The 25,633-nt window shown below is 43.5% G+C and overlaps 1 protein-coding gene across 1 annotated transcript; it reads left to right on the top strand.

The window, feature by feature from the left end:
- The first annotated feature begins 5,067 nt into the window (after positions 1–5,067).
- On the top strand, positions 5,068–24,609 carry LOC138614076 (potassium channel subfamily K member 10-like). Its single transcript, XM_069687347.1, has 7 exons — positions 5,068–5,303; positions 7,853–8,238; positions 14,967–15,084; positions 16,136–16,296; positions 19,658–19,850; positions 20,699–20,841; positions 23,867–24,609. Exons 1-7 carry the CDS (start codon positions 5,249–5,251, stop codon positions 24,536–24,538), a joined length of 1,728 nt encoding a protein of 575 aa, XP_069543448.1. The 5' UTR covers positions 5,068–5,248; the 3' UTR covers positions 24,539–24,609.
- The last annotated feature ends 1,024 nt before the right edge of the window (positions 24,610–25,633 follow it).

A 25,633-nucleotide genomic window follows, 5' to 3' on the forward strand; every position in this document is an offset into this window, starting at 1 on the left:
TGAGCATGGACATTCATAGTATGTGCATGGATATGAGTGTCTCTGACCATAATGACCATGTTTCAATTTGTAGTGTTTTAGTAACTGGTACCTCGTAGATTCAGTCTCAGAGCACTGTTTGCACCTCCACATTCAGAGCCTGAAAAGAAGAGAGACAGTGATTAGTAATCTCTTCAGCTGTCAAAATTTAAAGAAAAAAAATATAAATAATAAAAAATAAAAAGTACTGCTTTTAAAAAAGATACAGAACATAGTAAATAACAGTTAGATATTGTTGCATTGTGCCTCTCTGAGTCAATTGCACCAGACCTGTAGATATTTTTACCAATTACAAATAATGGATTTAAATTAAGATTTTTTTGCAACTTCATTTAGGCCTCTGACTTTGTATTTATCAGGTGAAACACAAAGCAAAAAAACCACAACACACAAAAACCTCTTTCATGGAAATGAGGCACATGGAATTTACGCGTTTAGTATTACTCTAGGATAATTCATTAGATTTTGATATGAAATTTCAAATGTGAATTAGAAAAAAAAAAAAAGTGCTCAAGCCTACCAGAGCTCCCCCTGTTTTTTGTTTAATATTTAAGTTGAAAAAAAAAATTGAAGGGATAGAGTATGACCTGGAACAAAAGAAAATGATCTGGCTATTTCAGAATTCAATAACAACTATGCAAGCGTTGAACTTAAAGTGGCACAAATATATTTCAATGGCACACCCCAAACTCATTTATTTGAACAAACATTTTCATCCCCAATCTTGTAACCTTCTGAGAGAGAAATACTTTAAAAACAAATATATTTAACACAAAGCAACACCACCACCCCATAGCGATAAGAAAACAGCTCAACAATTTGATGTGTATCCACTAAATGTACAACATGAAAGCACATAACAAAAATGAACCAGCTCAGGACAGCCTACCACATCCCTTGACAGTAGAGGGTGCTAAGAGTGACGTGCCAACAGGCAATCATCTAACAGACAGTCTCACGTGTGCGCCCTGCCTGGCTCATTGAAACAGCCTATCATATCCTTGAACTCTAGAGTGACAGACAAACAGCCAACCATTTAACCGCTGTGTAGCCCGTTTGCCGAAACACCCCATGTGTGTTTGTTGACAACACAACAGCGTGTATGTAGTGTAGTGAGAACGTGAACACTGAAGAGGAAATTATAAACAAAATAGGACACGTTAGCCTGTGGTGTTAATCGTATGAGCTACAATGACCTCAGACGTTGTTTAATGATAGGCCGAGAGCCGCCCAGCGGGTTGAGACACTTTAGGAGGTTCTTTATTCAAGGGCACAAAGTAGCCTGACGATAACCGGTAGAGCACTGCTGTGCGTTGGTCGGACTGTTGTTAGTCCTCTCCGAACACCTCGGCCAACACAATATTCACAACATAATTCATTTATATAAGTCTTTCTTTATATTATCTTAAAAAAAATTTGAGTGTTGTTTTAGACCTTCGAGAATAATTTAAAAACACTTACCAATTTTTCAAAGACGACGGTTTCCCCGTGGGCACATGGCGCGCGAGTGGCGAAGGTTGCTCCGGGCTCTGTGGTTACTGCGCATGTCTGACAATGCGTCATAGTAGAGTATCTTTGCGTGCGTGTAGGATTTAAGTGAGATGGTTATGTTCGTTTAATTCTTTGTTTTTTAGCCCTGAAATCTCATATATATTATGTTATTCCAATAAAATGTTTGTTGATTTTTCTGTAAAAACTTAAAAGTTATAGTCATTTTACCACAACAAAGTTACATAATATGAACAACATCACTATTTCATTGTAGTGTAGTTTTGTGATGAAAATTAAACATGGATCATATGCAACAAAGAACAAAGTGTTAATGCTTCTTTACAATTTAGGAAATATAAATCCCAAGCAAAGTTTAGAACTGTTTGTGATTAGATTGAAAATCAAGGGAGCTGTCTCGGCGTGGTGAGGATGTTATTTTGGACTGAATCTAAACTGATGTAGATGTGCGTTACCAGGATGTTCAAATACAGCAGCTGTTGGTAGGGGATCATGTATGGGGCTATTGTTCCCTTTGTAGGGACACACTGGCTCAACACGACCTGGCAGGTTTTAGAGAGGGCCTGGGCTTTGCTCTTTGTGAATGTAGGCACTGTGAGTCAGACACCAGACGACAAAAAAGAACCAGATCCACATGTGAGGTCGTGGTCTGATATTGAGAAGATTTCATTAAGAACAACTTAAAAACAACTGTCCTGACCCGGCTTGTGAGCCATGAAAACAGGAGAAAATACACGCTGGCTTTATCACTTTCAATTTAACCACATCTTATATTAATCCTTTCATTTTAATCATTTCATGTTACATCCAAGAGTTACAAAAAAAGACAACCGACCTGATGCTTGTCTTGCCTGAATCTGCCTCAACATCATTCCCCTCCCACCTCAGCAGCCTGGTACAGGGGAAGCAAATTAAGAGAGACACAAGGATACAGAAAGAACAGCATGCATAGGTTATGGTTACACATGGCTATATTTCACTATGAGGGGCTCTGACAATGTGGCTGCAGACGCATTGTCATGATGTGTCTTATATCTAGCCAATAGGATTTTAACATTAGACCATCGTATCAGTCTCTGGTTCAGACATTGCAGAGAGTTTAAGAATGTCAAAGGGTTGTGGTTGGTGTAGACCACCACAGATACAACACCAGAATCCACAAAAAGCTCCAAATCCTTTAGGGCCCAAACCAAAGCAAGAGCTTTTTTTTCTATAGGACAATAATTCAACTGGTGTGAATTTAATTTCTTCGAGAAGAAGCTTACTGGTTGATCAAACACAAGATCATCAGCCTGCAACACAACAGCCCCCATGTGACTCGCATCCACCTGAAGCAAAAAGGGACGGTCGAACTGTGGGGCTGCCAAAACCAGGACACAACCCAACACTCAAAGCTGTAAAACAGAATCCTCTCTTCCCTGCCAAACATATGTCGGTGCCCAGCAGATGGGCCAGAACAGCCACATGTGAAGGTATTTCCTGAACACTGCAGGGTAGCAGAAGGATAGCCTTCAACACAAGACTGTACACACTGCACACATAGCTCTTGTAACTCCTTGATATCAGTAGTGCTATATGGAATTGGTATTCATTAAATTGTTCTAGACATTGGTATAAGGCAGGAACTGCCTTACTGTACAACTGTCAATGTTACAAGATGAGACAAATCTGATCACAACCTCCTGCTGTTCAATTAAGAAGAACATTTCAATGGCCTCAAATGTGACTTTTTAAACCAGCTAGTTTTATATACCTGCTGTATTCACATGAAGTGAAAACTGATGTATGGGCATTATAATGTGCTATTGATATTACAGTTTAAAGCCCAGATCCTATTACCAAAGATTCATCATGTTATAAAGACGAACTATATGAAGGGTTAATAGGAAACAATCAACTATTTAAAAATAGGACACTTAAAAGAAACTGCACTGCCTTGCATCAGTTATGTGTTAAATTCTGAATGCTTCCCATCATATCATTTGTACAATGTGCCTGTAAGCAGAACTGTTTTATATTGTAATGTTTAAAACTGTTCATACAGGCACTATGTTGCTTTGAAGAAACAATTTGGCTGCTAAATTAGCTGCTAAAATGAGGAATTGTTGATATGTCCCATGCACAACTATGCATAGTGGGAAAACTGTCTGGCTTAATAATTTACTGTTTATTATTGTGTGTGACTTTTTTAATTTTAACTTGTGCCCCAGCCTGCCCCCCCCCCCCCCATCAAACATTTTCTAGAAACGCCCCTGCACCTGTCACATTTTGCTTCGCCAACTCCCCAGCTGTGTGCAGTCCATGTTGAAACCTATTAATGTAATCAATTACATTTTTAGGAGGTTCTGGTTCCTTCCGCTGATCACACAACAGAGTCAACAGGCCCAAACAGCAAATCATTAGCTCTAAACCCTGTGCTTTCCTGAGTCACTTCTCAAGCTGCCAGCATCATCCAGGGCAAACCCTCCTTCCTGTCTAAGCACACAACAACATCTTAAATGTATGATGGAAATGCTCCATGCTTCCTGACTTTGGCCATGGAAGCAGGTGCCTTGTTATGTTTAACATGCAATTGTGTCAATACTTGAGAGAACAGATGGGAGATAAAATTCAAACCCTGGTCTGTTTGAATCATTTTTGGAATACCACAAATGGAAAATTTACTGCATGAGAGCCGGACTGCAGCTCTGATCTGATCTGATGTCTCATCTTTAAATCTGAGAGCGAAACCTGAGGGGGGGTTTGGGCACAGAGGGTTTTAAAACAGAGAACTGGGAGGGAGTTAAGGAGAAAGTGTGCGCTTGGTTGTCTAAATGAAAATAATTGGTTGTAATGGGGGAGTGAGTTCTGGTTGCTAACTTGGTCACCTTGATTTTTTAGCACAGGCTCATTGGCCTGACTCCACCAAGAGGTCTGATGGAGGACATACGAAGGCCATCATGGAGTTCTTCTGGTCCAAACATCACATTTAAACTTACTATAAATGCTGCAGACACCACAAGCTCTGTTGGAGTAGATGGAGGGCTTTTTGTAAACTTTAGATGTGTCTAAATCTTTCTTAGTTTTTAGTTTTTTTTAATGCTTTGTTTATCTTGAGAGATGATGTAACAGTGAAATTACATTTAATAAGTAGTTGCTAGTTTTGTGAAAAACTAAAAATTCCTTCCCCCCCCCTTCTGCCCTCTCTTCTTTCCCTTCTCTCCTCTCCACCTCTCAGCTCCTCACCTCTTCTTCCTTCTCAGTCTAAACTGATTCAGTCTTGCTGTAATCTGTCCTCTGTGTTTTTTTCTCAGTAAACTGACGTCGTGTGTTGTGGTGCGCAGCCGCAGACACGCGGGTGCGACGCGGCGTGGAGACAGAACCTCAGCGCGGCAGAAGCGGTGTTGCGTCGGGTGGATACTGCAGAGCGTTTGCTGCATCCTTACGCGAATCCGTGAGAGATAAACATCCATCACGATGTAAACGTTACATTCTTCAATGGAGCTTCGTCTCCCGCCTCGCGCGCCCGCTTCCCCTCACACGATGCAGACGGAGCTGCTGCGGGCGGTGGGTGTGAGTCCTGACCGTAGAAGAGCCTCCCGCAGCGGATGAAGTGTCTTAACTGCCTGCCGTTCTCCCTCCTCTCCCGGATAACGTCGTGCTGAAGGAGCCCGACTGATTGAACATTTTTCTGCGCTAACAGACACAGACTCGATCCAAGATGAAATTTCCAACCGAGAATCCAAGAAAACCAGGGACCGTGAACCCCCCACCAGGTTAGACTGTCAATGACTCTTATTGCGAGTTTACTGCTGCAGTGAGTCCGCAGCTCTGCTGTCGAACAATAACATACCAGATTGCCTACTGGATCTTCTGTCACACACACACACACACACACACACACACACACACACACACACACACACACACACACACACACACCAGATCCAGATCCCTGATAAATTAACTCCTCAATATTATTTTACTGAGATGCTGCAATTTATCAGTGTTTCATTTCACAGTTTTAAAACCTTCACCTGCTCTGTAGTGGTCAGTACTGGTCTTTACTGGTCTCTAGTGTGTTTACCAAGGAAAGCTTAATAGTGACTAGTTGGTCCAGTACGGGCTGAAGTTTACTGTAAGGGGGTATTGTAGCTGTATTTAAAGTCTGTGTGTGGGGGGGGGGCATGACAAAACTAATAATAGAAAAATAATAATAACAATAAAAACAATAATAGGAATGTCCACTCTGAGGCGCTGCAGGATGTGAACGGGGCTGTAAACAAAAGGGTGATGCAGAGTGTCTTTACCTCATCTGTTATCCACCAGCTCTAGCAGCACATGTACCGTATACCTTATTCACATGTGCACCATGTTACAAATGTAATTCACATGTTCAGCACATGATGTTTACAGTCACCCCTCACCTTAGTTTCGATTGTACCTGCAGGTGAGCGAGCAGACGTTCATCATGTTACTGCTCAGATCAACTGTAGCTGTGAAGGTGAACCAGGAAAGGAGAAACATACATAGTATATGAAGCTGTATGGTGGTAAACATGTGAATCACATGAAGTTGTATGATGGTAAACATGTGAATCACATGTGAAGCTGTATGATGGTAATCATGTGAAGCTGTATGATGCTACACACACTGAGCTAATCAACACTGAACACACAGCAGGGGGAGGAGCCCCATTCAGCTGTATAACCTATATAAACACAGGAGGGAGCAAAATCAACGCCGAATGATCCAGCTGGACACTTGCTAAAGAGCAATACTGTAACTAACCATCAGGAAAGCTAGTCCCGACTGAAACAAGTCACAAAACAACCGTGGTTTTTCGGGACGGCTGTGGCTCAGTGGTAGAGTCGGTCGTCTTTCAATCGGAAGTTTGGAGGTTCGATCCCCAGCTCCCTCAGGCTACATGTCGAAGTGTCCTTGGGCAAGACACTGAACCCCAAATTGCTCCCGGTGGCATAGCCAACGGGTATGAATGTGTTATCTGATTGACAGTTGGGCACTTTACGTAGCCTCTGCCATCAGTGTGTGAATGTGTGTGTGAATGGTTGAATGTGACATGTAGTGTAAAAGCAGCTTTGAGTGGTCGCAAAGACTAGAAAAGTACAAGTACAGTCCATTTACCATTTACCATTTTCCCTGTCTCTCCTTCGGACCTCCTCTGTGTCATCTGGTTCATAAAAGTATCCTCTAGTCTCCATTATGAAGAGCAAGCAAGAGTCCAGCTGGATCAATCAGCCTTGGTTTTGTATAATCCTTTTCAGAAAAATATCGGTGCAGGCGTCTGTCTCAGTGTTGTGCCTGGAGTGTGGATGTTTACATTAGCAGAGCTAGCCCCCGCTATCTTACACCATGATCACTCAGCAGTATAAAACACTTAACGGCATGAAGGAAAACATGTCCTCTTGTCACCACCGTGAACAGCATTTTGTTGTTTCCATAATGTTGTATTTTCTTTAGTTTGTTATCTCTTCTACAAACCGCTGACACAAACAGCTGATCCGACACCGTACGCTGCAGGCATAGTAACACGTATGTAGTGCCACACACAAAGTAATGCCAAATAAGAGGCGATCATACTGAAAAGTGAAACATGGTGAATTATTCAAATGTAGCGTACAATCGATACCACTACTGATTTTTAGGTGAGATGTCGTTATAAGTGGATAAATTACGTGTGAGTTTGACCCTATCTGCAACGGCATATAGCCCAGCTTCCGTGCCGGCACTCCGGCTGGTTCCTAATCACCGGGGCCGTGCTGACTAGCATCCACTGTATGTAGTACACTTACTATTGATAAGTATCTCATACAACCCCACTTCAAACAAACCCAACCATCCTTTTAACCTTTATAAACACGGGAAGGAATACAGATAAAATGACATACATGGAATGAAAGGGCGTGAAACAGTGAAAGTAGGATGTTCAGTTTTCAGACAGCATCAGGAGGAGCTGTAGGTGTTTGGTCCTGTAGTTTATATCCAGCTGTGGCACATCTGTGATGACAGACAGTGACGCGGCAGCCGGTAGAGACTGCCGTCACTGACTGTTTCTGAGCTTCAAATTTGTGGGCGAAAATAAATCAGTCTTTCTGTCCATCAGTCCTTCTGCTCAAAGATTTCTGTTTCTTTCTTTCTTTCTTTCTTTCCTCCCTCTGTCCGACTGTCTATCTGTCTGACTGTCTGTCCTCCTCCTCTATTTAAGGTTTGGAAGAGAGGAAAAGAGACAGATTGACAGATTTTCAAAGCTGTTCTTGTGTCTTCAGTGAGAAACTCATCTGTTCATGTTTCTCTCCTGTTTCAGTGGCGGTCCAGACAAACCTCGTCCCCCCCAAGAAGGTGCAGCCCGGCATGCTGCAGTCCAGCCTGGTGCAGGCCAGCGTGGCCGCCATGCAGAACCCAATGGGCTGTGCCGTGCCGCGGCTCTCTGTGTCCTCGCGCCCCCCCAGTGTGGTGGCCAGCATGGAGGCAGTGGCAGACGGCTCAGCAACCTTCGCCATGATGAAGCTGAAGACAGTGCTGGCAGTGTTTGTGGTGGTGGTGGTCTACCTGATGGGGGGGGGGCTGGTGTTCCGTGCGCTGGAGCAGCCATTTGAAAACAACCAGAAGATCACCATCACAGCTGAGAAGGCCGCCTTCCTCCATAAACACCCGTGTGTGACCCCCGATGAGCTGGAGGCCCTCATCAAGGTAAGAGACGCCGCCGGTCGATAGGTCCTGGATCAGGTCCCTAGTGGGGACTCAGGTCTACTGACACCTGAGCTCTATATCGATCCGACACTATTCAAGCTCCACACACACCCCACAGTCTGCACCTGATACAGAACACACTGTAACTGAAGTACACACACAGGTGCAGGAGTAGCCTCCTTACATCCTTGAAAGTCCTTGAAGGACCTGACACTAACGTTCCTCTGACGTGTTTTTGTGTTAATTTCCAGGATTCACTGTTTGTGTTATTGTCTGGACCGAGGTCTGATAATTTTATTAACCAGTCGATTGATTCAGCAGTAAATAAATTATGTTAGATGAAACATATAACTGTGAGTGTTAGTCGTTGTTCAAGTGTCTGTTTATAAGAGCAGCCAGCTGTTATAATGTACAGCACTTAGAGGACATGTGCACTCTGTACTTCACAAACTGACTCTCATACTGTGTGTGTCATTTTTAAACCTTTTGGTTGTACAGTGAAGCTGCTGTGACTGAATGACAGGATAGATTGGCATTGTGACGCTCTGAACAGACATGTATTATAAACACAGGAAACAGGTTACAGTTCAGCTGCTAAAGATCTGCACTGATTGTATTGGGTCTCACTGTTCACTAACAACGATTAAATGTGTGCTGTGGTTTGAGTCTGGTTCTGCTAGAGGTTTTCTGCTTGTTAAAGAAAGAATTTCTGTCTCGTGGTGGATTCATGTTGGGTCTAATAAAGAGTACGCTGTAGACCTGCTCTGTCTGTAAAGTGTCTCCAGATAACTCTTGTTTTTGGTCTTGTATAAATTAAAACTAAATTGATTGAATGGATTGATCTCATAAACAGATCTTTATTTGACTCGTGTTGCGGTGCACTCACTTCTGCTAACAGCAGAGCTTTTTACGGCTCACAGCCTCAGCGTGAAAACAGCCGGCTGTTTGTCCTGGACGTTATTGACTCCAGCTGAAACCCTGGATGATAATGGATGGCATAATGCAGAGGGAGAGCTGCTGTGGATCAGTGCCAGCTCACATTAAAAGCCTGAAACATTCACACAGAACCCAGAGCTGCAGAGTGACCCGGCTCTGTAAGCAACAGCGCTGTAATGTGATGCTTAAAATGTATAAATGAATCTAAACAGACGCCATTAATCTTATTTAAAGAAAAGAAAAAAAACAGACGAGATCATCCATCATAGCAACTCTCTGTCTGGAAAAGAGCTAAGCTATAACAAGCTGCAAGGAAACACACTGATTCAGACCATCTCTGACTTCAGACCATCTCTGACTTCAGATCATCTCTGACTTCAGACCATCTCTGATTCAATCAAATTCAATCAAATCAAATTTTATTTGTATAGCGCCAAGTCATAACCAGGGTTATCTCGAGACACTTTACAGAAAGAGCAGGTCTAGACCGACTCTTTGTTAAGTTATTTAAAGAGAGGCCCAACATGAATCCACCATGAGTAGCACTTAGCAATTCGGCACATTGGCAAGGAAAAACTTCCTTTTAACAGGCAGAAACCTCGATTGAGGATCATTAATGACATTATATCATTTTCAGATCATCAGACATGTGATGTTGTTTCTATCCTGCTCATCATTTCAGGAACAGGTTTATTAACTAGTTTATGTTTTTTAATCAACATCAAAAGCATCAGCCAGGTATTAGCACAGGTCTATGCTTATGTAGCTCTGTTAACCGTTTGCTAACACAACCTTTAAACTTGACATGGTGATCTAAATATTGCATTACTTTAAAGCTAGTTTCCCTTTGTACACATTTACACAAATGCCAGTGAACTGTGCTCTAAGGCTGTGTCCATTCCGGTGGGTTTTAGTGATCACAATTTAGTGGCCATGGTTAGGAAGGCAAAAGTACCCAAGGCAGGGCCCAGGATTATGATGCAAAGATCCCATACATGTTTTTGTGAAGACAAGTTTTTTTTTTATATTAAAAATCTTAATTGGAATAAAATTCATTCTGAAAAACACAGTAACACTGCACTAAACTATTTGTTTTTGGAAATGTTACAGAAAGTAGCTGGAAAACATGCACCTATATAAAAAAAAATGCACTGTTAAAAGATGCCCCGTGGCTCGATCACAAACTGAAAACTTACATGGCCCACCAGGGTGAGAAAAAACGTGCTGCTATAAAATCAGTTGACCCAAAAGGTAACAAAAATTAACAACCAAAAGAAAAAATGCCACTATGAAAATAAAATCTATGAAGGCATGATGGAAAGAAACTTTGGCAGACCATTAATAACATATTAGGCCAGTCCAAGGATAACAAAACTTTGATAGAATCAGAAGCAAATTTATTACTAAACCCATTGACGCGGCTAACTATTTTAATAACTTCTGTATTGATAAGCTAAACAGTATAAAAGATAACACAAATAACTCTAATGAACTCTAATGACCAATCTATAGAACTTATTAAAGACCTTATTTTGAAAAATAGAAATTGTAGGTTTAAATTCAATCCAATACAGCTAGTTGAAGTAAAAAAAACTTTTACACTCTGTTGAAAATAAAAAGCAGTATGGACTCGACAATCTTGATGGGAAATTAATAAGAATTATTGCGGATTACATTCTGAACCTGTATGCCATATTTTTTACCTCAGTTTTAATGAAAATATCATCCCCAAAGCATGGAATGTTGCAAAATGTATACCAATATCAAAAAATAATAAAATAACTTTTATTGGGCCTAACAGCAGACCTATTAGTATTCTGCAGACTCTTAGTGAAATCATTCTTCAACTTGTTTTCTAAAATTTTCAACTATTTTTCTGTTAATTACCTTGGGTCTGAGCTCCAACACGCCTATTAAGTTGGCCACTCAAGTTGCACTGCATTAACACAGATGACTAATGCGAAATAGATCAAATCAAATCAAATCAAATCAAATTTTATTTGTATAGCGCCAAATCATAACCAGAGTTATCTCAAGACACTTTACAAAAAGAGCAGGTCTAGACCGACTCTTTGTTATGTTATTACAAAATATTGTTTCCGCGGTCCTGCTGGATTTTGGTGCAGCTTTCGTTGTGATTGACCACAAACTCTTATTGAACTCTTAGCATATGGTTTCAAGGCAGAAGTTATTGGATGGATGGAAAGTTAATTAACTGGCAGAACATCAGTGTATGTTAATGGTAGTTTTTCTAGTACACGGAGGCTAGAGTGTGGAGTTCCCCAAGGTTGCTGCCTTGGTCCTCTACTCTTCTCTATTTTTACAAATGACCTACCCCTTGTGTTAAATAAATCATCAATAATTATGTATGCAGATGATTCTAAGATTTATAAGTCAGCCCACAGCCTGAACCATCTAAATGACACATTACAAAGCATTTGCACCATGTAGCTAACTGGGTAAATAACAATAAGCTGTTCCTAAACTTAGCCAAAACAAATTGAACTTTTGGTTCAAATCATGCATTAAAAAACAAGCTGCCTCTGTCTCTTACCATGAAGGGTGTTGTCTTGGAACAGGTGGATGAAGTAGAGCTTTTGGGTGTCGCCCTTGATGAACAGTTAATACTGGCCTGGTCACATTAACGGTATTGTAACTTAAATGGGTAGAGCCTTGTCCACCATTTGAAGATGTGTATATTTTATGACAGATCACTCAATCAAGAGAGGTCACACAATCTTTAGTTTTGTCTCATCTTGATTACTGTTCTGTTATCTGGTCAAGTGCGTCAAGGAAAGACCTGCACAACCTCTGGTTGGTGCAGAACAAATCTGCATGCCGAGCTCTGCACTGTTCATCAAGGGTGAGCATCGATGGTATGCATCATGCTCTTTCATGGCTGAAAGATGAGGATAGACTATCGACCAATCTGCTTGTCTTTTTTTTTATTACATATGTACTATGGCTAAGCCAAGAAGCCTATACTCAAAGATCTCGTATATCAATAACAGACACAGTTAAATCACAAGACAGGCCACATATGTTTATATAGTAGTTCCAGCTCAAGCTCAAACTTTTTCATGTAAATGAATGTCTGTTAAGTCTCTATCACTGAATGAGGTAACACAATAGTGATTGAGCCTATGGTCAGCTGATGAAAGCCTTCGCATTTGCAGTAGCCTATATAGTATTATTATGGACTGGGTGTCTGTGGCGTCATTCGCGGAAAAAATCACAAGCGGAGCCCAATTAGTGATGGGTTTTCCATCAGCCAACAGTGGTTGGTCTGCCAGAGAGGGTAGGTGGAGCTAAGTGGCTGCACTTCTGGTTTCTGTAAGCATTACGAGTAAACAGCAATCTACTATGTCTGAACAAACAAAGAAAAGATCGATGGCTAGAGATACAACTTCAAAAATAAGTGAAAATCTAAAGAAAAAGAAACAAATTTGATGCTCAGATGAAGGCAAACAGTATACAAAGGAAAGCGAGGAAAGTCAAGAGTTAGAACCATGACAAAGGGAGCCAGCCGTAGACATCTGGTAAAATTGGGAAGCACTCTGACTGTAAAGGTATGGTCATCATACTATAAGTGTTAAAGGACCTTCTGTCATTTGCTGGAAAGTTATGTCTTGATCGGCTCTGAAGAGTGGAAGTCTGGTATCAATCCACACAGACACATCTATGCAAAGCAGAAATAAAAGATGAAGTTCATTATTGAATGAATACCCTAGCTAAAGTGGCTTGCATTGTTACCGAATATTAAACAAAACAGTTCGTTTATGTGATATAGGTCTAATACAACGCTAACAGGATATCTATTAACAGAGACTTAAACATTCAGCTTTGGAGATGTGAAGCCAGACTCAAGTTTGAAGTGTGTGTGTATGATCAGAGTTTGACTCTCTGTGGATCAGTCATGTCTTTGTGTGTTTGACCTTCAGCCACACAGCTATCTGTCACACCAAGTGTGAGCCTCATTAAACTGAGACTCCATCTGCCAGCACAGACACTCGCAGGGCAGACTGTCACTGTGGGCAACGCCTGCTCCTGACATCACCTTTATCTCCCTTTAACTAAGCCTCCACCTTAACTCTGTCACTGTACAGAGGCACCTCAGACACACTGTCTCTACACAGAGACATCTCAGACGCACACTGTCACTGTACAGACACCTCAGACACACTGTCACTGTACAGAGACACCTCAGACACACATTGTCACTGTACAGACACCTCAGACACACTGTCACTGTACAAAGACACCTCAGACAAACACTGTCACTGTACAGACACCTCAGACACACATTGTCACTGTACAGAGACACCTCAGACACACTGTCTCTACACAGAGACACCTCAGACACACACTGTCACTGTACAGACACCTCAGACACACCGTCACTGTACAGAGACACCTCAGACACACTGTCACTGTACAAAGACACCTCAGACACACTGTCACTGTACAGACACCTCAGACACACTGTCACTGTACAGACACCTCAGACACACCGTCACTGTACTGAGACACCTCAGACACACACTGCCTTCCATGAAGGGGTGTACTTTGTCTGCAACAATGTTAGGTGGTACGTTTCAAAGTAACAACCATATGAATGGCAGGACCCAAGGTTTCCCAGCAGAACTTGGCCCAAATCATGACAATGCCTCTGTCGACTCGCCTTCTTCCCATAGTTTATCCTGGTGCCATGTCTTCCCCTGGTAAGGGATGCACATGCACCTGGCCATCCACATGATGCTGACACCTGTCCTGTAGCTACGCAGCCCCATACACAACAAACTGTGATGCAGTGTGTGTGTTTTGACACCTTTCTATCAGAACCAGCATTAATTATTTCAGCAGTTTGAGCTTCAGTAGCTCTTCTGTTGTATCGGACCACACGGGTCAGCCTTCACTCCCCACGTGCATCAATGAGCCTTGGCGGCCCATGACGCTGTCGCTGGTTCAATGGTTTTCCTTCCTTGGACCACTTTTGCTAGATACTGACTACTTCAAACTGGGAATACCCCACAAGAGCTGCAGTTCTGGAGATGCTCTGACCCAGTCGTCTAGCGATCACAGTTTGGCCCTTGTCAAAGTTGTTCACATCCTAACACTCGCCCATTTTTCCTGCTTCCAACACATCAACTCTTTGGACAAAATGTTCACTTGCTGCCTAACATATCCCTAATCCACTGACAGGGGCCACTGTAATGAGAAAACCTATGTTATTCACTCCACCTCAGTGGTCATAATATTAGGGCTGATCAGTGTATATAAACATGCCTCATTTATAATTTAAAATATTATGTACTAAAGGTGTGAGCTGCCACTTTCTTCAGCTAAGACACTCAACACAACCCTAACCCTAACCCAGCACCTGTTAGCTTCTATTATTAACATGTCCAAAGTGATCAAATGGCACAGAAACACCCCAAAGTCATGCCAGAACCAGACATGGGACATTGGAAATGAAATCTGTTACCTCGAGAAGTGTTCCTGAACCAGCAAAGCTTTTTAAAATTATTTTCCGACTTTGCCTTTAAGTTTAGGGCATCGAAAGAGATCAAGAAACAGGGGGAGGAGAAAGTGGGATAACATGCAAGAAAGTACTTCACGCTCTGAACATTTTAACCTCAAGAGGCTCATGGGAACTGCTGCCTGACCCTTCCTGTGTTCAGGTTTTTTTGGGTTTTTTTTGGAAGGTTCTTTTGTTTAGTCCGGATTGTAAACAGCTGTGTGCCCCCTCCCACCCCAAACTGTTTCTGATTTTGTCTCTTCTTGTCTTCCAGCACTCTGTGGATGCCGTGAACGCTGGCGTGAGTCCCATAGGTGATACTTCATATAACTCGAGTCACTGGGACCTGGGCAGCTCCTTCTTTTTCGCCGGGACGGTCATCACAACCATAGGTACTGAGATTACACAGGTTCATTTAGGATAATGTTCTCTGTGCTGTCTGCAGGTTATACAAAATGATTCTGTCAGTATTTGGATAAGTGTCTTCAGCTTGGATTAGCTGTTTCTGAGTAGACATCATTTATCATTTATCATTTAATGGATAGTTCGGTTTGTTTGAAGTGGGGTTGTATGAGGTACTCATCAATAGTGAGCATACTACATACAGAAGAAGACAGTCAACATGGCCACAACGGCTTAATGTTTCCTTTAGATTTTCACTGAACACCTCCGAGTTCTTTGTGCTTTTCTACAAGCATTTGTAAAATTGTTTGGTCAGTCCATATTTCTATTTCCTTGTCGCTCCTCCACAGTTGTCCTCTGCTCATCTTGCTGCCTGGCTGCATGTCTGTCTTTGCCAGTGTCAGCACCAGTTAAGGACCCACAATGGACTGCTTTTTTGGTTTTCTTCCTGTTTTAGGTACTACTTTAAGTCTGATTATGTTCTCACCTGAATCGAACCGGACCGTGGTTCATTTAGAAAGAGACCGAGTATTTTCTAGCGTCCGGTTGTTTGGTCCGCACCAGAGTTCTAAGTGTGTTCTTACCTGTCCAAATGAAAGCCCGGACCAAAGCTGTCAGGCGTGAAAGCACACTTACAAACGGACCTGAAATGTTTCCACATTTAAAAACTGTCTGACGTGTTTTATCAGAATCTTTAAACTGCTCCTCCTCTTCGTCCTGTCTTCTTCACTTCCTACCTCGCCTCTTACTCCTGTGTCTTCCACTTCCGGTCCCCTTACTTGTGTCTCCTCGTCTTCCCCTGCCTCTGCTTCCTTCCATCTCCCTTTCTCCCATCTGTCTTCTCCTCTTCCTCCTGCCTCCTCTCTCTTCTGTCTCCTCCTCTTCCCCCTGCCGCCTTCTCTTACTCCTGTCTCCTCTTCCTTCCGCCTCCTCTTACTCAATGTCTCCTCCCCCTGTCTCCTCCACTTCCTTTTGTCTCCTGTTTCTGCCTTCTCCTCTTCCTTCTGTCTCCTCTTTCTGCCTTCTTTTCCTCTTCTTCAGGTTATGGAAACATTGCTCCCAGCACTGAGGGGGGTAAGATCTTCTGCATCCTGTATGCCATATTTGGTATTCCTCTGTTTGGCTTCCTGTTGGCTGGTGTTGGAGATCAGCTGGGAACCATTTTTGTGAAAAGCATCGCGAAGGTGGAGAAAATGTTCAGAGTAAGTCAAAGTTTCCTCTGATCTCTGACTATTTAATAATTTGTCTGTAGGATTATCAGTGTCACATCACAAGCAAGCTCTAGTCGGAGTATCTGTGCTTTACTTGAGCTTTTACATTTCTTTTACTTTTACTCCACTACATTTCCTGAGTAAAATGTGTACTTTTACTCGAACAATCTTCGTTACTCGTTACTTTGTCAACCGGGAGACATTTGTTGGTCTAATGAGTGTGGATTTTTAACCATTAACCTTTAAAAACTGAGAGGTTAAACACTGATGGTGGCAGTAATGCAACATTGTTGACTCCAACTGGAACATCGAAGAAGAAGAAGAAGAAGAAGAAGAAGAAGGAGATTGGTAGCTTCCCTGCTCCTTTTCCTCTGCTCCGCCCAGTGCAGCGTCACTTTGCCTGCACTTTGCAGATCTCCCCCTTCGTTGAACCACTCACTCACTACGTCCCCGCCCCCCTGCTGTCCCGGCACTAGTTACAGCAGGAGGACAGGAGAGATGTCCCAGCAATCATGTTATTGCGGAAATAAACAGTCTCTCCTGGTTGTTCCAAAACAGTACTAAGAGTAAGAAGACCCTGAAGTCGACTAATAAGATTATGCATGTTTCTCTTCATTATGATTGAAGTTGCTATTGTTTAATTCACGTGCCATTATTGTGTGATCACACAGCAGGCTTTTATGAGAGTCAGAGTTAGACAGACAGACAGACAGACAGACAGACAGACTGACGTAAATGATAAATAGAGAGAAGAGAGAGAGACCAGCAGACACTACACCTCACTAACTGAAAATGTGTGATTTTATAAAAACCCTTTGTAATATTACAATAAACTTATGGTAACATAAATGCATTTAACTTATTCTCTAATTCTATTCTAATTATTAAATGTTTAATAATAGCAGCTGTGCATCAAATGTGAGGTACACACCTCAATTATTTTACATGATCAAGACGTGTTCTGAATGTAAGTAAGGGGCCCAGAGTGCATAAATAGAGGCTGATTATCCAAAAAATTGGATCTTAAGTTGTGAAGACCTTGTTTTTTTCAAGTGAATCCAATTTTGGAGGTGGTCTACATTAAAGAATAAAGTTAATAGCTCTTTTACTTTTCAATACTAGTGTAGTACAACTAATATGAAAAAATACTTTTGATACTTAAGGACAAAAAAGATCAGATACTTTAAGACTTTTGCTCAAGTAATATTAGAATAGCTGACTTTTACTTCTACCAAAGTCTTTTTCTGATTTGATATCTGTGCTTTTACTCAAGTATGGCTTTCAGGTACTTTTTCCACCACTGCATGATCAGGAATTTATGGACAACGTGACAGCCCAAACTGCTGAGGTCATAAATTCAAGATAACGGACACCTTGTCGTTACGCGGTGGCGGCAGGCTGAGCAAGGTGACCCAGGCGGGATATATAATAATTCCAGCGAACTCCGGTTCTTCTCCGGGCTCTCCTCCCAACTTGACGTGCCCGGAAGAACTCCAAATGGAGGCGCCCAGGAGATTCATGACCACAGGTGAGGGTTGGAAAGTAGATCTGGTAATTCGAAAGCTTCCTCAGGTCCCTCTTCACCACTAAGGTCCAGTTCAATGCCCGCATGACTGCTGATGCTCCACTAATCCACCTGTCAATCTCATGATCCACTTTACCCTCACTCTTGAACAAGACCCCAAGATACTTAAACTCCTTCGCTTGAGGCAGAGACTTACTCCCCACCCAGAGGTAGAAATCCATCGTTTTCCAGCAGAGAACCATGGCCTCAGACTTGGACTCTCATCCTAACCGCTTCACCCTTGGCTACAAACCACTGGCTGTGCCTTGAGATCCTGTCCATGAAAATCTAAAACAGAATTGGTGATAAGTGACAACCCTGGCGGAGGCCAACATGCACCAGGAACGTGTCTGACTTCGTGCCGAGTGTGCGAACACAGCTCTCAATTTGGTTATACAGAGACCAGATGGCTCATAGCAATAGCCCCCGGTACCCCTTACTCCCGCAGTACCCCCCCCACAATGACAATAAAGATATTCTATTCTATTCTATTCACAGGACCCCCCCCCCCCCCCCCCGGGGGCACGATCGTAGACCTTCTCCAAGTCCATCCAAGTGGTTGAGCAAATTCCCATTCACTCCACGTATCCCTGCCAGGGTAAAGAGTTGGTCCATTGCTCCACGGCTAGGTCGGAATATGCATTGTTCCTCCTGTATCCGAAGTTCAACGGCCAGAGCCTCCTTTCCAGCATCCTGGAATAGACTTTACCCGGGAGGCTGACAAGTGTGAATACCAAATTATTGGGACACACACTCCGGTCCCCCCTTTTTAAATTTGTGAACCACCACCCCGGTCTGCCATTTCACAGGTACTGTCCCAGACCTCCATGCAACATTGAAAAGACATGTTAGCCAGGCTGGGTCAGCAGTTCTCCACCCCTGATGAAAACAGCTTGAGCCAATCCCTGCTTTCCTCTCCTGAGTCTTCTAACTATTTGCCAGAACTTCCCTGAGGCCAACCGAAAGTCTTTCTCCATTGCCTCCCAGAACTCCTCCCGCACCTGGGTTTTTGCTTCCGCAACCACTGAAGCTGCAGCCCTTCTGGCGACCTGGTACCAATCTGCAGTCTCTGTAAACCCCTGGGCTAACCAAGCCCGAAAGGCCTCCTTCTTCAGTCTGATGGCTTTCCTCACTGCTGGTGTCCAACAATGGGGTCTAAAGTTGCTGCCACGGCAGGCACCATAGGCCTTCTGTCAAAAACTCCTCTTAATCACTTCCACAATGGAGGCTTTGAATACAGTCAATTCAGATTCCATGTCCCCAGCCTCCCCAGGGATGCAAGGCAAATTTTTCTGGAGGTGGGGGTTGAAGACCTCGCGGACGGGGGCCTCTGTCAGACATTCCCAGTTCACCTCCTGGACAGGATCTGTCCTGTGTGCTGGCCTGGAGTGTTTCAGCAGCGGTCTGTATGCTACGAGTAGCATAACACAGTGGTGGTCTGAGGAGCCAAGAGGGGGGCTGGGAGTCGCTCCTGCTGTAGTTGTCCCGGATGTTTGTGTATGCTAACTCTAGCATGCTATCTTCCCTTGTGTCAAAGTTCACATGCTGGTAGAACTTAGGTAATACAGTTCATAGGATGGCATGGTTGAAGTTCCCAGCTTCAATTAAAAAAAGCTGTCGGGGTGGGGGTGACTGATTCATCAAATTCCTCTCAGACTTGCAGGCTGCTGCAAACAGCCCAGACACATTCAGAACCCTGCTGTGTGTGTGTGTGTGTGTGTGTGTGTGTGTGTGTGTGTGTGTGTGTGTGTGTGTGTGTGCGCGTGCGTGTGTGTGTGTGTGTCTCAGAATAAACACAATCAGATCAGTCAGACTAAGATCCGTGTGGCCTCCACCCTTCTCTTCATCCTTGTTGGCTGCATCCTCTTCGTCACGATCCCAGCTGTGATCTTCAAACACATTGAGGGCTGGTCGGCTCTGGAGTCCACGTACTTCGTTGTCATCACACTTACAACAGTCGGAATTGGAGACTACGTGGCAGGTGACAACTTCTCATAATAAATATGTATTAATGTCATATCATTAATACATATAACATTATCAATAAATCAATTCAATCTATTTTTTTTCATATATCTCAAAATGATGAGTTATCTGAGGACTCTAACCCTGGGAGTCTAAGCCTGTTTGCAGCATAACTTTGGGCTGAGCTGCGAAGCATTTTGTACGAGCTGAAGAGTCTTAAGAGACAAATTAGAGCAGCCTGATAATAAGGAATTACAATAAAACAGCCTAGAAGTAACGAATGCATGGACTAGTTTTTCTGCATCGTTTTGAGACAAGATGTGTCTGATTTTAGCTATGTTGCGAAGGTGATATAGCTACCCTAGATGCCATCTAGGGTAGCTATATCATTAGAGAAAGAATCTCTAAGGTGTTTTGGGCCGAGCACAATAACTTCAGTTTTGTCTGAATAAAGTAGCAGAAAGTTTCTAGTCATCCAGATCTTTATGTCCTTAAGGCATGCTTCTAGTTTAGATAGCTGATTGGTTTCATCTGGCTTCATTGATAAGTATATTTGAGTATCATCTGCATAACAATGAACATTAATGGAGTGTTTCCTCTTGATTACCCAGAGGAAGCATATATAAAGTGAAAAGAATCGGTCCTAAGAGGACTTATTATTAACATGTACAAACTGAGTCATATCAGTCATAAATAATCAATCAGACAATATTATTAATAAGTAATGATCAATCAGGTTAGCTGTGAACGATTAAAGCAATCAGTCTAATAAATTACTGGCTTTATGATTAATTCATTTAAAGTAATCACAAATATGATGATGATGTGAAGTGATGAACTCTTCTTCTGTGGTGTTATGGTCAGGGGGGGACCGCAGGATCGAGTACAGGAAGTGGTACCGACCGCTGGTCTGGTTCTGGATCCTGGGGGGTCTGGCCTACTTTGCTGCAGTGCTGAACATGATCGGAGACTGGCTGAGGGTTCTGTCCAAGAAGACAAAAGAGGAGGTATGCTGTGATGATGACGAAGTGATTCTGATGTGAGGAAGATACAGCTTTTATCAGTCTGTGTTTATTCTCTGTTTTAATATTGTGATCGTGTTACTTATTCTGTCTTAACTTAAACAAAACCCAACCTCAGTTTATATTCAGTATTAACTTTCACAAAACCAAATAAAGCCCCAAGCAAAAATCATCTTATCAGACACCATGCATGAATTATTTCATTTATCTTTAATTAATAAATTATCCAGAGGATGTCAGAGTCTGTGACATCATGTCCTAACCTTCACAAGTTATCAACCCAACAGCTGTCAGTGAATGTTTAGAAGGTGGAGGCTCCTGACTAGCTAAACAGGACGAGAGGAAGTCACATGTTTTTAAAGTGGCAAATCAGGCAGCAGAAAGTGATCAGCCTTACCGGGAGGGCTCGCCTGTGGGAAACAGCAGAGTGGGAGCGACAGACATCAGCCTATTCATTGTTCCAGGCCTTCACAGTCGAGCTTCGTAAGGTGTTTGGAAAGGTGTCCATGGGCCCTGATGCCACTGGAGGTCTGCAGGGTCTGAGTCAGGGGAACTGGACAGTTGCTGATGCCATAGACTTTCCCATCAAGGCCCGCCAAAGCAATTGGAACTCTGCAGGCCAGTGCGATGCTTTTCTTCCAGGTCAAGAGGACCATATCAAGTACAAGCTGATTTCTTACAACCTGCCCTCTACACTGGACACCCTGATAGAGCTGTCATTCCTGGTGGATCATCGCATCCAGGCCAGGGCGTTGGGAGAGGTGTCAAGGGCAGGTGCAGCACCACTTGTCATCCCGGCCAAGGGGACCTTTTAAAACCATTGTCGCTAGACAGAGCCACTGTCGGAGGAGGCTGAGCCCATGCAGGTGGGCCGCACCAGTCTGTCTCTGGAGGAGCGTGGAGTATCACGACTTTGGTGTTGTCTCATGCAAAGCCAAGGCAACCTGACTTCCTCCACATTGCCCTTATGACTGCTCTATTGACCTGCACCTGGCAAAAATCCCCCAAAAGGGCAGCCTTTATTCACTGTTGGCCCCAGAGAGAGAGAGGCCATGGAGACTTCATTAATGACTCTTTGGCTGCAGGAATCATCCATCCTGAGACCCTGTATCAGATACTGGGGTCTGAACAACATCACGGTTACCCTCTTCCTCTCATGTCCTCTGCCTTCAAGCTGCTGGAAGGGGCCACCATCATCGTGATGCCATTTGGCCTTACCAGGTCTGACGTCTCCCAACAGGCAGCCAGTGAACAGAAGCTCCACCCCTGTTCCTTTTTCTCCAGGCGTCTGTCCCCTGTTGAAAGAAATTATGACATTGGGAACTGGGAGGTTTTGGCTGTCAAGTTGACTCTTGAAGAGTCGCGCCATTGGCTTGAGGCGACCAAGCTGCCCTTTTTGGTCTGGACACAATCTCAAGTACATCCAGACTGCCACATGACTAAACTCAAACAAGCCAAATGGTCCTTGTTCTTTACAAGGTTTAACTTCTCCCTCTCCTATCAGCCCGGTTCCTGCAATGTTAAGCTAGATGCCCTTTCCCACCAGTTCTTGGAAAGGGAGTGTCCTTCCTCAGGCTCCGAGACCATCCTTCCCTCTTTCATCCTGGTCGCCTCCCTTACCTGGGAGGTTGCGGAAAGTATCAAAGCCGCCCTGGAAGATCAGCCAAGTCCTGGATCCTGTCTTCCTGATCACCTGTTCGTCCCATCGGACCTGAGATCTGACATCCTCCAGTGGGCTCACAATTCCAGGCTCACCTGCCACCCCAGATTCAGTGTACCAAGGAGGTTCTGCAGCAGGGTTCTGGTGGGGGACCCTGTAGGAGGACACATGAGAGTTTGTTAATGTCTGCCCTGTATGTAATCAGCACAAGCTACCTCACTGGGCTCCCTCTGGACTCTTGCAACCTCTGCCGGTGCCCTATTGTCCCTAGTCCTACATGTCCTTGGCTTTTATTACTGGTCTGCAATTGTCAAAAGGCCACACAACCATTCTGACAGTTAACAGGTTCAGCAAGATGGACCACTTTGTGCCCCTGCCCAAGCTCCCAAGGAAAGAACTGGTTCTTTGCCACGTCTTCATGTTGGCACCCAGGTTCAAAGGTACATTCAAGATCCAGAAGGTCACCAGTACAGCAGCAGTGAGGCTCAAGTTACGCCGGCCCATGTGGATCTAGCCAACCTTCCATGTTTGTGAGGTAAAGCTAGTTTGAGTGAGTCAGTTGGTTCCTGTGGCTCTGCCTCCTCTGCTGCCCTGGATAATTGATGGAGGTCTGGCTTATTCTGTCCATTGTCTGTTCTGCTCCCCCTGCCGTGGAAGGTGTCTTCAATACCTGGTCGACTGGGAGTGGTACTGTCCTGAAGAGAGGTCATGGGCTCTATACATCCTTGATGTTTGGCTCATGAGGGAGTTTTACCAACGTCATCCTAACTAGCCCTCCAGGACCATTATTCCCACTTTCTAGAGACTCTTCTACTTTGTGTGAAGCGTCTGATGATGATGAGGGCAAGGAGCAGCCATCCTCAGATAAGGAAGCGCCCCCTGAAACTGTGGAGGAGACTTATGTGGACTTTTGGGATGAATATTATTTCCTGGATTTTGACCTGCTACTTCCTTGACTACGTCCCCTGCCAGCTCCCTCATGGTACTGTTGCCATTGTATGAATGGTGTGTGAGTGTGTGTGTGCCACCAGATTACCTCACTCACCATTCTCCTGGTTCAACTCGCCTAGCCTGAGCCTCTGACCCAACCCAAGTCAGAACATTGAACTGAACTGTGTTTATTCTCACCTTTGTTTACCAGCTGAACTTATCATTAAAAGTATTACTACCAATCCCTGCTCTCCTTTGTGCTGCACTTGGGTCCTAACCGAAATTTTACAAGTATTACTTTTGTTAGGTTGGGTTGGAGAAATCAAAGCTTATATTTGAAATAAATAATGTTATATTGATTTTAGTCTGTATTAAAATACAGCTTAAACTCTGACATATTGATCTGTGTTTTCTGGTCAGGTTGGAGAAATCAAAGCTCACGCTGCAGAGTGGAAAGCTAACGTACGAGCAGAGTTCAGGGAGACGCGGCGGCGGATGAGCGTGGAGGTCCATGACAAGCTGCAGCGCGCCGCCACCATCCGCAGCATGGAGCGACGGCAGCTGGGACTCGACCAGCGTGCCGTTTCGCTAGACATGCTGTCCCCAGAGAGACGGGCCATCTTCAACAGCCTGGACACCAACAGCTACAAGACCTCCTCTCAGGAGAGCATCGACTTAAAGCTTAACAACCTCCGGATGCGGGGGGCGGAGCACTGTGACCGTGGCTCCGACCACCAGACCACGTCTGAGGACAACATCTTCAACCGCCTGGGCTCAGTCACCAAACTTGCCAAACGCAGCAGGAATCGAGAGCTGAAGAAGAACATCCCTGATGAGGCCCGTCGGCCGCACAGCGAGGCCTATGGCTGCGGGATGCCCACTTTTGATTGCAGCACTCCAACTGCCGACGAAGGGAAGAGAAAGGATGAAGGAGAGGAGATGGAAGACAAGGAGTGCAACACTAGCTTGTCTGATTTTCCGCTGTTTGTGGAAGCTTGTAAACCACAGAACGGGTTTAATGTGGAGACCAAAGAGATAGAGAGCGAAAAAACACTTCAAACCTCAGAGCTGCACATTGAGATGGACCCATAGAAAGAAAGAGGTTTGAAACTCCCCCATCAGTGCCTTATTTCACTTACTCATGTGTGATTAACAGGGGCGACACCTGTGCTCTTAACAGTCACTGTCTGATACACAATGTTTTTACAGATAAACCTGATTTAAAAAAGAAAAACAGCTGGGGTCTCAGTTTCTCTGCTTAGCCATCATTTCTCTCAGTTATGAAAAACGATCCACAAAGGTCATTTCTGATATTCAGATAATTCAGTGTGTTTGTGCCTCAGACACAAACAGAAGTGAAAATTCCTGAAAGTCAGAGACTGACTTCCTCGGATGTTGGATCACTGATAAAAATGATGGCCATGGTTTCATTAGACTGGACCCATGTTGGAGCAAATTTAAATGGAGATGAGATGTTTTTAGTGTCAGTCAGGACAGTTCAGACTATTAACTGTACATAGTGATGGCCGACGTGTCTCCTCCTCCTCTCAATTTAAATTCAAAAAGCTTTATTGACATGAATGTAATTGTTACAATATCACCTCTCGTTGTCAACAGAGCCGTCAATCATAAGGTCACACCCCCTTTTTATAGCATCAAATAACTAATTAAAAGTAGACTTGTCAGAAAAATGAACACTTGGACATAAATCAGCATGATATGAACTAACTATAATGACAGAAACCATGTTTGAGAAAAATGTATGTGACATGTATTTTGATTTTAGAGTTTGACACATGTCCCATCTGTTAACGTGGAGGAGGCGGGCTTTATGACCTATACTGCAGCCAGTCAGCAGGGGGCGATAGAGAGGGTTTTAGAGCGCTGTCATGTCAGATGTCTTTTATATATACGATATCAACTCACACTGAAGGTTTGGATGAAGGCAGACGATGCAGAATAAAAAAGTTGAGAAAAAAGCAGAATATTATGAAAATGTGCTGTTTTACATTTAAAGGATGCCAAAGAGATGACTGAAGAGTTTGAGATGAGGTCTGAGGCTGTGACTCAACTCAAAAATAGTGATGAAGAAGAGGAAGAGGAGAATTAACGTAATGTACTTGTTCATCTCTGTCTGTCATGCTTCATAATGAAACTTTAAATGTGAATGTTGTAAAACATGCCTCT

Source organism: Semicossyphus pulcher, unplaced genomic scaffold (assembly GCF_022749685.1).
Source record: "Semicossyphus pulcher isolate SPU_LCO1_2020_fin unplaced genomic scaffold, fSemPul1.0.p SCAF_11, whole genome shotgun sequence".
Classification (NCBI taxonomy): Eukaryota; Metazoa; Chordata; class Actinopteri; order Labriformes; family Labridae; genus Semicossyphus; species Semicossyphus pulcher.

Coding starts and splice junctions, on each gene's coding strand:
- LOC138614076 (XM_069687347.1), top strand. CDS start 5,249: ATGAAATTTCCAACCGAGAATCCAAGAAAACCAGGGACCGTGAACCCC. Junction 19,851..20,698: donor AATTGGAGACTACGTGGCAG/GTGACAACTTCT, acceptor TGTTATGGTCAG/GGGGGGACCGCAGGATCGAG. Junction 20,842..23,866: donor CCAAGAAGACAAAAGAGGAG/GTATGCTGTGAT, acceptor TTTTCTGGTCAG/GTTGGAGAAATCAAAGCTCA.